The 13,500-nt window shown below is 41.0% G+C and overlaps 3 protein-coding genes across 3 annotated transcripts; 2 read left to right on the top strand and 1 right to left on the bottom strand.

The window, feature by feature from the left end:
• Window positions 1–443: 443 nt before the first annotated feature.
• On the top strand, window positions 444–2,429 carry rrp7a (ribosomal RNA processing 7 homolog A). Its single transcript, XM_085453553.1, has 7 exons — window positions 444–582; window positions 755–897; window positions 1,005–1,130; window positions 1,219–1,342; window positions 1,769–1,866; window positions 1,952–2,159; window positions 2,249–2,429. The coding sequence occupies exons 1-7, from the start codon at window positions 519–521 to the stop codon at window positions 2,332–2,334; spliced, it is 849 nt and encodes a 282-aa protein (XP_085309679.1). The 5' UTR covers window positions 444–518; the 3' UTR covers window positions 2,335–2,429.
• Window positions 2,430–2,783: 354 nt separating this feature from the next.
• LOC146710885 (zona pellucida sperm-binding protein 4-like) lies at window positions 2,784–7,010 on the bottom strand. The gene is made up of 12 exons (XM_085453552.1): window positions 6,601–7,010; window positions 6,367–6,491; window positions 6,056–6,176; window positions 5,691–5,825; window positions 5,047–5,219; window positions 4,768–4,847; window positions 4,566–4,699; window positions 4,309–4,492; window positions 4,085–4,229; window positions 3,927–3,996; window positions 3,714–3,848; window positions 2,784–3,622 (listed from the first exon to the last, which is right to left on the bottom strand). The coding sequence occupies exons 1-12, from the start codon at window positions 6,800–6,802 to the stop codon at window positions 3,495–3,497; spliced, it is 1,632 nt and encodes a 543-aa protein (XP_085309678.1). The 5' UTR covers window positions 6,803–7,010; the 3' UTR covers window positions 2,784–3,494.
• A 1,823-nt stretch (window positions 7,011–8,833) lies between these two features.
• On the top strand, window positions 8,834–13,023 carry wbp2nl (WBP2 N-terminal like). Its single transcript, XM_085453549.1, has 8 exons — window positions 8,834–9,002; window positions 9,496–9,604; window positions 9,723–9,861; window positions 10,037–10,129; window positions 10,370–10,570; window positions 11,016–11,132; window positions 11,608–11,684; window positions 11,780–13,023. Exons 1-8 carry the CDS (start codon window positions 8,944–8,946, stop codon window positions 11,834–11,836), a joined length of 852 nt encoding a protein of 283 aa, XP_085309675.1. The 5' UTR covers window positions 8,834–8,943; the 3' UTR covers window positions 11,837–13,023.
• The last annotated feature ends 477 nt before the right edge of the window (window positions 13,024–13,500 follow it).

Below are 13,500 nucleotides of genomic sequence, written 5' to 3'. Positions count from 1 at the left end.
AGCCGTCTTTGTTTCAGTTTTACTTCATAAATACACACCTACAAGTAAAACCAACAACCAAACTATTAAAAAGGAGAGATTCACTCCAGTTGTTGAAATTGGTTTGAGGGAAGCAAAACCATGGAGGCTTGTTTCTTTAATCATTAAATCAAGCTCAAATTTTCAACATACCAACTCAAACTTCTGAGAAAATAACTTAAGTAATTAGTTATTTTGAAATTTTGATATAAAAATTCATCTTCCATTTAAAAAACATCTAAATTTAAAACCCTGGAACAGGCTGGTGAAAAAAGTTATATGACAACATAAACGATAAATGATCCTCAGAGCATTTAGCCTCAAGGTCGAGGCTAAATTTGACCATTGAATTCATTTTTTAAGGTAGGCTGTAATACAAACTAAAAACTAAATGTGTGGGTTTAAAGCAAACACAGAACCTGCTTAGCAGAAAATCTGGGGAGGGGAACGGTACCAAACGGGAATTCAGTTGTACTTCCGGCGTGAAAGGTCACACCAAAATGGCGCCGTCCAAGAAGAAACACGCCAAGAATCAGGCTTCTGTTATTCCTGGAGGATTTACGGGTATTTCTAATTATTACGCCGTTTTTTCTGTACCGCTTTGTCCTCGTAGATAAATGTTTGTGTTACGTAACCCGGCTGGTGTGTGTATGCGTTTGTGCTGATCTGTAGTCTGCCATGTCGACAGGGTGATAGCAGACGCTGATGTGTTGTTTTTTCCCGTCTCTCCTCGCAGTGTTGTCCTTACAGTTCAGCTCCGATAGCGCCGCCAGGCACTCGCTGTACGTGAAGGAGCACCGGGTGCGAGCCGAGAAGAGTTCCCACAGACCGCTGGACCGGACTTTATTCGTGCTAAACATCCCTCCATACTGCTCAGAGGTAGCGCGCCTGCCTGGCTGCTCTGTGTGGTTTGTTTGTCCTTCATATAAACAGTAACTACTGCACACTGCCTTTCCTCTCACTGTTTGTGTATGTGTGTGTTACAGGATGTTGTCAAAGATTTATTCTCGCAGTTTGGCAGCATTCAGTCAGTTGAGCTGAAAGACCACCCGGGGTCCTCCCAGGAGGCTGGACCCAAACTGTCCAAGTTCTTCAAACCAGCTGAAAAACAGGTTGACCTGTGTTCCTGCGCAGTTGCTCGTTTGTTTATGTATGTTTTGTAGATTTCAGTTTCACGTTATGTGTCTCTGTCTGTTTCAGGGCTTCAAAGTTGGCTATGTTGTATTTCAAAACGCCTCCAGTTTACCAGCAGTTAAATCACACCCACATGATGTGCCTTTGGTGGTCTGCACAGAGCAGCGCCCAGTCAAAACAGGACTGCAGAGTAAGTAGGCTGTTGCTAAAGTGACACAGTTTAATGTATGAGGCTTAAATAAAAACCAAACGAGACATAAAACCGCCCCAAACACAGTGGATGGCTACAAAAAATGCGAAATATAACCAAAGAAGCAAAAGTATCTGCAAAAGATGTGTTCAAAAGTGTCATAAAATACTCAGAGATTTAGCTACAGAGAGTCACTAATAATAAAATGTGACACAAATGACCAAAAATAAGTGTGAATAAGCTTATGAGTGAAAAATCTGTTATAAAGACGCCAAAAGTCAAGCTTAACGTAAATACAGTGGCTACAAATCGATGCCAAATGGGACATAAAGTGACCTAAGAATGAGAAGAAATGATGCAGAACATCTGGAATCATCTGTAACAAATGAGGTGTATGACACGTGTGTTGTATTTTCTTTATGGCAGAGTGGATCCAGCAGTACACAGACTCCTTTATCCAACCGGAGCAGCTGCAACAAAAAGTCGACTCTTTTATGGAAGACTACGATAAGCATAAAGAAGAGGTGAGAACTCTGTCGCTGTTCCTTCAGCACCGCTGACACGTCCGCTCCGCGTAGCTTCAACGTGGGTTTGATGTTTTGTCCACAGGAAGCGGAGCGGCAGAAGAAGGAGGCCGAGGAGGAGCAAGAAGATGAAGAGGGCTGGGTGAAAGTCACGAGAGGGCACAAGGGTGCCAAGGCGCGTCCTCACAGCGAAGCAGCCAATCAGAGGACTCTACAGAGGGAGATAACGAAGAAGAAGAGGAAGGAGCTCTTGAACTTCTACACCTGGCAGCACAGAAACACGCAGAAAGAACGTAAGTCTCTGATATGTTAATGACATTGTTTACATTTGAGGTTGTGAAAGCATTTTATTTAAATAAGTTTCCTTTTCTTTCTTTTCCAGATATCGCTGAACTAAGGAAAAAGTTTGAGGAGGATAAACAGAGAATAGCTCTGCTGAGGGCACAGAGGAAGTTCAGACCTTACTGAGTCAGCTGCCCGTTTTTTCTTCTCATTTCACTGCTTTTGTGTATTTCAGTTGCATTATAAAGGTTTTATGTTAATAAACTGGTATTCTGACTTTATTTTACGATGATTAAATTTCTCGCTCCTCACATTAATGATAGTAAATCTAGTGAAGCACAGTAAAGCTACAACATGAAGTACGGAAATTTTATAAAACAGCAGTTTAAGACTAATCTCTTTCGCCTGAATTTTAAGATCACAATTTTATGATTTTTGTTCAACTATTTTTATTGTGAAGCACAAGTAGACAATTTTATGACTTCATCAAATTATCAGAGCAGGCGCCAGCAACTTTCTGTGATGACATCATAGGTTGATCTTGGTGTATTTCTGCGTGTGTACAGTGTACCCATCTTCAGCCAAATGTCAGAGCTCATCTCAACATCTCAATCCTATAGAGCACCTTTGAGTTGTGCATGAAACAGATCTGCATTGTGGTCGAACATGTCAGTATAGATCAAAATGTCTGAAGCACAGTCATGTCATGCCTTATTTCTTGATATTTTTCAAGAAAAATGGGTTCAGTAATTTATCGAAGTGCAAACACATACAGTACATGAGGCAATAACAGAGTTTGTTCACTTCTAACAAGCTTAAATCAGTATTTGGTGCGACTACCTTTATTCTCCAACACACTCAGAACTCTCTCGGGCAGCTTTCTTGTTCATTTTTTAAGTAGACTTCAGAAATAGTTCTCCAGACTTCTTGAAAGACATTCAAAGCTCTTCGTTGGAAGTTTGCTGCCTTTATTTCTGTTCTCTATCAGGAGGATCCTACACTGCTTTAATAATGTTGAGGCCCAGGCTCTGGGGAGGCCAATCCATGGCTGGTGGTTTCACTGTGTGTTTTTCTATCCAGCTACACTTTTACGGCATTGGCAGTGTGTTCGGGCTCATTGTCATGCTGTTAATAATTAGTTGGTTTCACATGGAATTGCATTGTGGATCAAAATGTGATGCCCTCACACCATGACAAAGCCTGCTCTGTGTTTTACAGATTGCTATAGACACTTGCATCCCATCAGATCTGCTGTTACTGATTTCCAGTCCAGTTTTTCCTGCCATTTGGCTCTCAGCCTTAAGCTCAAAAAACCAAAACAAATGCACATATGGACAAATTGACATTTATTGAGATGCATCTTGTTCGTCACGTGCTCGTTGCATTCTCCTGATGCTTGAACACACAATGAACAGCAGGACCACAAGAAGGCCAGCACCAACACCAGACAGGATGTATACGATCACCTGAAACACTAAGGAAGAGAGGGTGCGAGATTCTATTTAAAGAGTGTCATTCATACTCTTTCATGTAATGATTCTAGTTTGGTGTATTGCTGGATTTACTTTTTTCCCGTTTCATGCAGGGGTCTTTCTCGGCTTCAGTGTTATTCTGGACCAGCTGCATTGGCCCCAAAGAGACCAGTTGAAGCTGGTGGGGTTGAGATGCGGCCTCTCTTCTCGGCCTCTCCCCCTCAGATGCTTGTGGGAGGACACAGGACAGATTTTTAAAAAATTCCAAAAATAAACAGCACATTAAGTGTACTGTGGTATACTCACAAATGAAGGTACAACGCTGCGCACAGTCAACGTCATTCGTGCAGATTTCCACCCAACAATAGAAGTACATCTGAGTGAGAGAAAACACATAGCCAGGTCTGTGGGGAAAAAAAACAAAACGCTGCGTTGCTGAAATATTATAATCTGATGAAACATACTTCCTCTGGACTTGGATGGCCTGTGCTGGGGTCCAAGAAGGCAAAGGTCTTGACATCAAACCTCCTGATTTGTGAGTGAGATGTGGTCTTCCCCTGTTTGTCCACAGGGACAGAGCTTCTCATATTATCCTGAGGATTTGGACATCTGTACAAAAGGGACAAAACTGTGCTGTTATATTTTTAATTTTTGTTTTTTTATTGAGGGGTGGGGGTTAATAACGTACCCATCATAGAGAAGTGTCCACACAGAGTGTCTTGACCCAGGATAAGCAAAGCAGTCTCGCACTCGCAGGGAAAGTGTGGGATCTGGAGATGGCTGCACGATGGAAATCTCCACATTCGCAGCTTCACGAAGGGGCAAAGTCAGTGGAAGCTGTTCCTCGGGAATAAAGGATGTAAAGGATGCATCTGCAGCAACAAACATATACACATCACCAGCTGTCATTTGCATACAAAGTGCCTTTTCATTCCATTTTAGTACCTGTGGCTATTCTCATTTGCACTCCGATGGACCCCAGTGCAATGACAGGTGGTGGATTAGTCACCGCATACAAAGACCGCAGTTCTGCTGCACGCTTCAGATCAGAGGAGTCGTATTCACACTGGACCTGAAGACTAAAAACCCCAAAACATTCATCACCACCAGTACTGTCTTCTAGAAGAAGATGTATCCATCTCCATACCTAAATTGAGAATTTTTCCCATCATTTCCTGTATGTAGCTCCACCACTTCCACCTCGTAGATCACCACATCTCCATTTGCCTAAAAGCCGGAGAGATTTAAAAAAAAAAAAAAAAAAAAAAAAAAAAAAGGTTTAAGAAAAGAAGATGATGTGAAAATTCATGGTGGACCACAGACACATCTAAATGAAAGCTTGTGCTCAATGCTGTGACTGGCTTTGTGTAACTGTGCAAAAATATTAGGATGATACCCCAATCTAAATATTAGATATAATATTTACCTTCCTCTTTGCACCGCAGTCTGAGACTCCTATCTTGAAGACAGCAGTATCTGGGGTTGTGACAACAGGGTGACAGTGCGGCTGATCCTTTACAGTGAGGCTGCTGGGATCAATGGGCGTGTGTGCATCTGCAGCGTTTACTGAGAACACAAAGTGTCCGTCCAGAGAGCAGGCTGGATGGAGTCAAACAGGATAATGTTGCATAGTTGTTTTTTGAGTAAAACACAAATTAAAAAACCCAAAAACAAAACCCTGTTTTGTCCTCATCTCTGCATAATTGTCTTTATAACTACATAATGTTGAATACTGCATTAGCATGTATTGAAAGCTCTGCTGCCAACTATAGATGTCATTTTACTGCTCATCAGTGCCAAACATTATTGGTACTGCTTGGTACCTGGTACTCTGTAGTACCAAACATATTTACAGTGGTAACAAGACTGCATTTTGTAATGAAGGCCACGCATATACTGGCAGGAGGTCTGTCCACAGTCAAAATACATAAACCTCTGATTAGGTATCCATTTCTGATATTTCTGATTTCCCTTAAGCCCCCCACACGACTGGTTATTAAGGGGTTAAGAGTCCTAGAAGCAGCCCTGCTTGTTTAGACGAAAGGTTGGAGGGGAAAATACAGATCTTACCATTGAGTGTGTAGTAGCAGGCTGAATCACGAGCATCATAGCAGCAGCCCAGTTTGTAGCAGACATCACTGGAAACCCTTTGGTGGCCACAGTCCACTCGAAGAGCTCTTTCAATGTCACAGTTTCCAGGGAATGCTGGAGAAGAGTTCTGTTTTTAAATGTCTTAGATCGTCACTCTGAACTGTGCAGACTCCTACCCAGTATTGGTAATTACAAGAACAACAAGACAACACTCTAAACTTGGCTCCATAGGGAAATTGTGCCAGGGTGACTTTTGACTGATGAAAAGGGAGAGCGGATTTTAGGTATACAGGACACAACTGGGTCAGTGAGTTTGTCAAGCTCAATCAGCTGTCTCCACTCACGTGTTGGGCGAGGCTGGGTCCTCTCACTTCTTGCCTTTATCAGGGGACAGCTGATGTTGACCCTGATCCATCGATCCTCTCCTGCCAGCTGGACCTGCAGCGGGATGATGACTTTGCTGCCCTGAGGATGAAAGGTTATTGCAGCATGGCTGTCAAGAAGTGACATACATGCAGATTGTAAACTCATTTTTACCTCCATTGGTTTCAATCATTAAAACTTAATAGTAAATATACTATAGTTGCATTATTTTTGGCCCTACTTGGCAATCCCATACATTTCCTTCATGTAAACTCTGCAGCAGGATTCACACCTCAACACGGACAAAGCAGCTGTCATATCTGCTGAAAAACGAGAGGCTCTGGTTCTTCACTCTAGCCACTTGCACTCCACAGGTCTTCTCATACTGAGGCACTGGGACTGTGGCCCCTGTCACGTCTAAGGAAACAAAGCGCACACACACACATGGTCTGAGATCAATGCAAAAGATGAGGGTCAACTAAATGAACCAAGCATCTTCCTCACATCCCGCTGCCCTATACCTCACCTCTGGCGTACACATTGTTTTTCACCATTGGACCAAACACAGCTCTGATGCCTCGGAGAGAGCAGGTGACTCGCGGCATGGCGAGCTGTTTCCTCTGCTCGAGTGTTTTCTTCCTGTGATCGGGGGAAAGGCAGACGCAGCGCCGAGCCATGACGGTGAAAAGTAAAAGAGTCGCGCAAATCTTTATAAAACGATAATTCATCTCGCTATAGTTTGCAAACTTAACAGCAGAAACATCCAGCCCTATCTAAGGCGCTGGAGACGGTCACGTGACAGCTGTTAATTAGTGTTAATTAATTTAAAGCTATGGCGTTCCTCGGGCTCGGGGACCAGTGCAGTGCAGAGAGTTAAAGGGTGTCGCAGACCTGCTCAGCGTCACCCGCCTGCGCGCACCGAGAGCTACAGAAGCTGACGTGCACGCGGCCACAGAATAAAGCCGGTAATTAATAAAAAAAAAGGTCAACGTTTAAATATTAAATATCACACTGAGCGCATGCACGGCCAACTCTATCCTAAGGGGGCCATTAAATGAAAGCATTGCATAACTCGCTGGCCTCACCCCCCTCTCGCTCTCCCCATGGCAAAGCTTGTACCCACCCCAGTTATTATATAAGCAGTCTTAAACCTTTACTCACTGCCATCAGAACACCCACTCATCCTGTCAGAATTGCAAGGAAATGCCCATTTTGTTGCTCTATTCCAGCTGTGTTTGCTTTGAAAACATTTTGCTTTGCAATAAATGACCTGATTTTCTGTGCAGGCTTAAATGAAGTTAGTTATCTTAATCCAGACCTAGCTGGACTCCAGCACAGTGCAGCTTTCAAGCTAATTTTAATTTAGCTAAACCTTAATTATCCCATTCAAAGGCTACAGTATAGAAAGTGTAGTACATAGAATCAGGGAGAGATCTCGGCAGTTGCTATAATGATGTTGCCTGCGTGGATATGGTTGTCGTTTTTTCTATTTCCCTTATTGTCAACAAGTTTATATACACCGGGAGAAACAGATATATAGCCAATACATAAGGGGGCAAATAGAACAACAGCAAAAGAGAAACTGGGAAATAATCGGTTACACTCTATGCATAGTTTTGTATAAATAACCTAATTTTTGTAAATTATTTTTTAATAATTTGCAGGATAAATGTTGTAACTGTAACATTTACTATATTAAAGTAAAAATGTAAAATACCTGGTTAAAAAAACAGTACTTCTGATTGCATTGCACGTCTACTTCATTGTATTTTGGATGGAAATATAACAGAACATAAAAGCTTGAATTACTTACGCACATTTTGATGTTAAACTGCGTATTAATACAGAGGATTATGCCTTAAATAGCGGCAGTACTTCATGTTGTAATACATCTATATGAGGGAGCAGGGCAGCTCACGAGTTTCTCCATCTGTGCTTTACCTTGTATAATATCCCGGAAACACCCATCATAATATGTAACTATATTATTTCAAATTATCAATAAAATGATGAACAGTTGGCTTGATTCACTTGTTTGTATATGTAACATTCAAACAATAGCTAATTATTAACTCTGTAATATTATTCTATTTTATCTACAGAATTCCTACATTAAATTACACTAAAAAGTAAAAGGGGTGGAAAAATAGGTGAATTAAAAACTACACGTTAGCAAAAAAATAACAACCAAAGCACCCCCCCCCCCCCCTCCCCGATGAGCTAGCAAAGAATTAGTAAATGATAACGGATAGGAACAACAACAAAAACCAAACCAACAAAACAAAACAAGACAAATAAAAAAACAAACAAACAAAAAACCCAGTGGATTTTCAGAGATAAAACTAAATGAATACGAACAAATCCAGTCTGGAAATTAACTGAAACTAAGTAAGAAAATAAATAATTAAATAAATAAATAAAGGAATTTCTTAGTAAAGGAATTAATAAATAAAATAAGATAAAATATATTAAAACTTGACGGAAAAAGACTGTGATAACTTGGAATCAAATTATTCATTTCATCGTCAAATTTATTTGATTATTTATAATTTACATTATTAGAAAAAAAATGTTACACCTATCCAAAACGGATGGGTGGCGGGGAAAATACGTTGGGAATAACAATCCAGCGTAAACACACTTTTATTCAGAAACCATTCTGAATATTTCTAACTTTTACTGGGATCGTGTGAGACACTTCTTCTGTTTGATCGTGTGGATATTGTTTACAGTCCCACGGCAGGTCACGAGTTGTCAGACGGCGTGGTGACGTAAGGCTCGTGACGTTTCTGGGTGATTCCCGTCAGGCTGATAGACTGGCTTTAGCATTAAGCATAGGCAACAGGAGAGCGTAGGACGGCTCGTAAACATGGCTTTGAATCGAAATCATACGCATAACGGCAACGTGTTGATAAACAACGGAGAGAGGTGAGGGTATTACCTAGTGTCAGGGTGTTTAATTGTATTAACTAGCCAACTGTCGCCTCTGTTTTCGGCTTGTTTACCTTTTACTTTCCAATGCGTAGTCAACTCAATGCTATCCAACTGCTAGCCTCCAGCTAGCTGGCCTAGGTAATGTTAGCATTAGCTGTTTTATTGTTTACTGTATATTTCAGGGCGTTGTGTATTTTGTGTGCTCTTTTAACGGCGAGACATTTAATGGCCTTACTTTAAAGTCGTCGCATAATGTGGTTTAAGCAAGATGCGTTAGCGGACTATCCAAACAGGAAGTTTTGGCAGCATTTTTTGTCAGGATGTTGAAATCTTGTAAAACACAAATGTCTTCCCATTGCATGTTTCGTAAAGCAATTTTTTTTCTAGCTGCTGCGAAATACAATTTCTACATGTTAGCGTACTTTTTAGCTCCTTTATAGTTACTGTAAGCAGTGACCTAATTTTCATTTGCCTCATCTTTATCTAGTGTTTTAAGGGAGTGCAAGAATGTGGAGCTGTCATTCAGTGATGTCACCTGCAAGACAGATCTGCTGAAGGGGACCAAGAAGGGCACGGTGTACCTCACACCATACAGGGTACTACCCAAATTATCAATAAACAAAAGATTCCTGTGATGTTTACGGCTGCTTTTCATGTGCTCATGTATCCTTATGTAACTCATCTTTTTGCCTCATCTCTTGTTCACCGGCTCAGTTGGTGTTTGTATCCAGTAACACCAAGGACTGCCTGGGTTCAGCCATGTTCCCCTATTACCTGATGAAGGGCTGCAGCATTGAGCAGCCAGTCTTTGCAGCCAACTACATTAAAGGGACAGTGTCTGCTGAGCCCGGTGGTAGGAAGCCTTTTGCTTTTACACTTAGTCACTATCATTTGATTGTCTGTCTCTAAAACAATCTCATATGAACCCATATTAGTGAAAACTGTGGTGTATTAGTTTCAGAACTTTACTTTGCTTAAAAAAGGCAGCTTTCTGTATTTACTCTAAAGGGAATTGACTTTTTAATCAGGTGGCTGGGAGGGTCAGGCACATTTCAAGATGTCATTCCCCAGTGGAGGAGCCATAGAGTTGGGACAGCACCTCTTCAAACTGGCCACAAATGGTTCGTATGCCATTTTAATTCAGTACCTTTTCTTTATAACCAGGAAACACGTGTTAAGGTAGCTAAACCCTTTACCAAAGTAGCAGTACTACTATATTAAAAACATGGTACAGTTGCAGTAAAAAAAACCAAAAACTTTAAAGATTAAACGCTTTATAGAAATAAAGGACATTACGATACAGATAACTCTGTGTCTTCTGGAGTCTTTGGAAAGTCACTTTTATTCTTTCTGTGCTCCAGCTTCTCGTGGCGCTCCGGTGCAGAATGGAGCTGCTGCCTACGGTTACCCTTCACCTGGTATGATGAATGGCTATGGCCAACCTCCACCTGCTCCTCAGGGCTATCCCTACCCACCACCTCCCCAGCAGAATGGCTTCTACCAGGGGCCTCCCCCTGCTGCTGGGAACATGCCCTACTCTTATCCACCACCTGCTGCTGCAGGTACACAGTCTCGCTGTCTGTAGGTCTATTTTTAAACGTCTGATTCAACTGAAGACCGGCGGCAACATAAGTAGTGATTTTTAAAATCTAGCTTATAGTCAGCGCAGTTGTAACTCCAGGTTCTGCATTTTATTTTGTAGATTTCTTTCACTTTCTTTTTTCCTTTCTTCCTCATAATCAATAAAAGTGCTTATAGTTTGTAGCCTTGTTTTCTTGCATTTGTATGTAAGCGCACTTTTTTTTTTTGTCTCTTTGCACATAAGTTAAAAATGTGCACCCTCGAGGCGCAAATCATGCTGTCCCTCTCTCTCTGTCAGTGTCCTGTTTTTTTTCTTTATCTTTTTTATTGTGTAAATAATTGTACAAACAGGCTGCAACCCCCTGTGACCTTCAAACTGCATCTTTAAAAAAATAATAAAAATTCTGTTGGCCATCTGTGTTCCAGGAATGTACCCATCTGGTTTTGACTACATGGCCCCTCCTCCCCCGTACCCTGGGCCACCACAAAACTGGGCTGCACCCTCTCAGAACTGGACAGCACCACCACCACAACCACCTCCAGGTCTGTTTCTCTCACTCTCCTTTTTTCACTCACTCCCTATTTTTTTTTTTTTTTTTTTTTTTCCTCTGTGCCACTGCACTTGTCAGATCGGATCTGTCTGCCTCAACATGAATCACTTCAAAGCACGCCATTAAAAAAGAAAAAAGGGGGGTGCTGATGTCTCCTTCTCTACAGATAAAAATGTCAAGGAATAAAACAGTCTTCTCGCCCTCATGTTGTTGTTTTTCTAGCAACTTTGGGGATTTTCGGTTAAAAACAGCGTCACCTTCTGTGCATCAGTCTGTGCTTCATCACCTTGTGCCAATAGATTTTTCTAAGTTTGAGGATCTTAGAAGTTTTCAGTTGCGCTTCATGTGACTACTAAAGCATTCTTCTGTGCATCTTTTCTCATTACAGTGTTAGGAACTGTTCTAGAGTATGTTCTGCGGTCATTACTCAGTCTTCATCTCCCTGTTTTTTGCCATTTTATGCACAGGTAACGCCAAGGCGGCTGAAGCAGCAGGCAGCGCATATTACAATCCCAGCAATCCACACAATGTCTACATGCCCATGGTAAGCTGCTTTGGATGTCTTTACCTCAGCAACATGTGACCTCTTCTTTAATGGCATTTTAATCATATTAAACCATCTTCTGGGTTTGCGTGCAGGAGCGACCTCCACCATACGCACCTTCTTCAAACTTCCCTGAAAAGAAAAACAACTGAAACGTGGGCAACGTCACTTCCAAGACACTCCTCTCTCGCATCCTCTGTATCCTAAATAAATTCTAAAGTGAGGTTTTTCTTTTTTCTTTTTGTAGACTGCAATAAGGTAATGCAATTAATATAGCGGTTAAAAAGATGTCAATTAAAATTTCCCAATGAGAGATTGTTTTTTTTTATTTTTTTGGGAAGGACTATAAATGGAACAGCTAATGACGTTTTAGTGTTTTCCATATTACATCAAGTCATTTAAATGGTGGACAACTTGTAAAGCAACAGTTGGGATTCATTTTTTTCTGTCTGATTCTTCAGCACCTACGCAGGGACTCGTGCAGTGTCCCAGCTGGAAAGGGGGGGGGGGGAGGATTTGGAGAATGTATTTTTAAAGACAGATTTGTTACCAAAACATTTTGTAGCCGTTTATTGATTGCAGTTCATGTAATTATTAATAATATCAGCTTCTACTAAGAACAGTTATGTATGATTGCAAGTGCATTGTGTTTCCCCATTATAGCTTTGTAGTCATTTTCCACATAAAAAAAACCCAGAACTGTGTTCATTTATGTTCAGCGACACAATAACTGACTGATTCTCATACTATGGCTCGCACAGACACGCAGACTGGTGACCAGTATGATCCTGTACTCAATCTAAGTAACTTCATTCATGGTATGACCTTAAACTCCCAGTTCTAATTGAGTATCTTTACAGGGTGGTTATCAAAAAGAGTTGCGTAATGTTCAGAAAGATTTCTTATGAAACGAGTCTGTGTATGTGCAATATTTCAGCCTTGCATAACGGCGTTACAGGTCACCTGCGGGGTTATCTGAATGACCTTGTGCTGTACTCTGAGCTTCTGTTGTGTTGCTGTATGCAGAGCCAAGCTGAAACCAGAGCTCTTCTCCTTCAGTAATTAACCTAGTGTGAGGTTACAGGTTACACTGATTTATTAAGGCTCACCAGTATTTTGCCTGCAGGTGAAGCTTCTGAGTGCAGACTGTTATCCCTGATTCTGCTCAGTGTGCATCATTTAGCACCCGTTTGAAGGTCTTTTTGCGCATAGTTGTGGTGGTTAGAGGTTTTTGTTTTTTTTAGGTAGATTTAATCAAATGCCTGTATATTAACATCTCTTTTCTTATTCTTTTTGCTGAATTTGTCAAAAATCTAATAAATGTCAATTATTAAATTTCCCCCATTTTTGTCTTCAGTCATTTATAAACTGTCAGTTATTTATGCCATGTTTATTTCATAGATCATAAATCAAATAGAGCCTCAGACAAACAAAAATAAATTTTACAGAGTATCATTTTTTACAGGGAGTGCAGAATTATTAGGCAAATGAGTATTTTGTCCACATCATCCTCTTCATGCATGTTGTCTTACTCCAAGCTGTATAGGCTCGAAAGCCTACTACCAATTAAGCATATTAGGTGATGTGCACCTCTGTAATGAGAAGGGGTGTGGTCTAATGACATCAACACCCTATATCAGGTGTGCATAATTATTAGGCAACGTCCTTTCCTTTGGCAAAATGGGTCAAAAGAAGGACTTGACAGGCTCAGAAAAGTCAAAAATAGTGAGATATCTTGCAGAGGGATGCAGCAGTCTCAAAATTGCAAAGCTTCTGAAGCGTGATCATCGAACAATCAAGCGTTTCATTCAAAATA

This window comes from Copadichromis virginalis, linkage group LG4 (genome assembly GCF_057382275.1).
Source record: "Copadichromis virginalis isolate Kocher_CV1m ecotype Utaka linkage group LG4, C_Virginalis_male_GT1.1, whole genome shotgun sequence".
In the NCBI taxonomy this organism is placed as follows: Eukaryota; Metazoa; Chordata; class Actinopteri; order Cichliformes; family Cichlidae; genus Copadichromis; species Copadichromis virginalis.
This window is presented reverse-complemented; position numbering and strand designations above follow the sequence as displayed.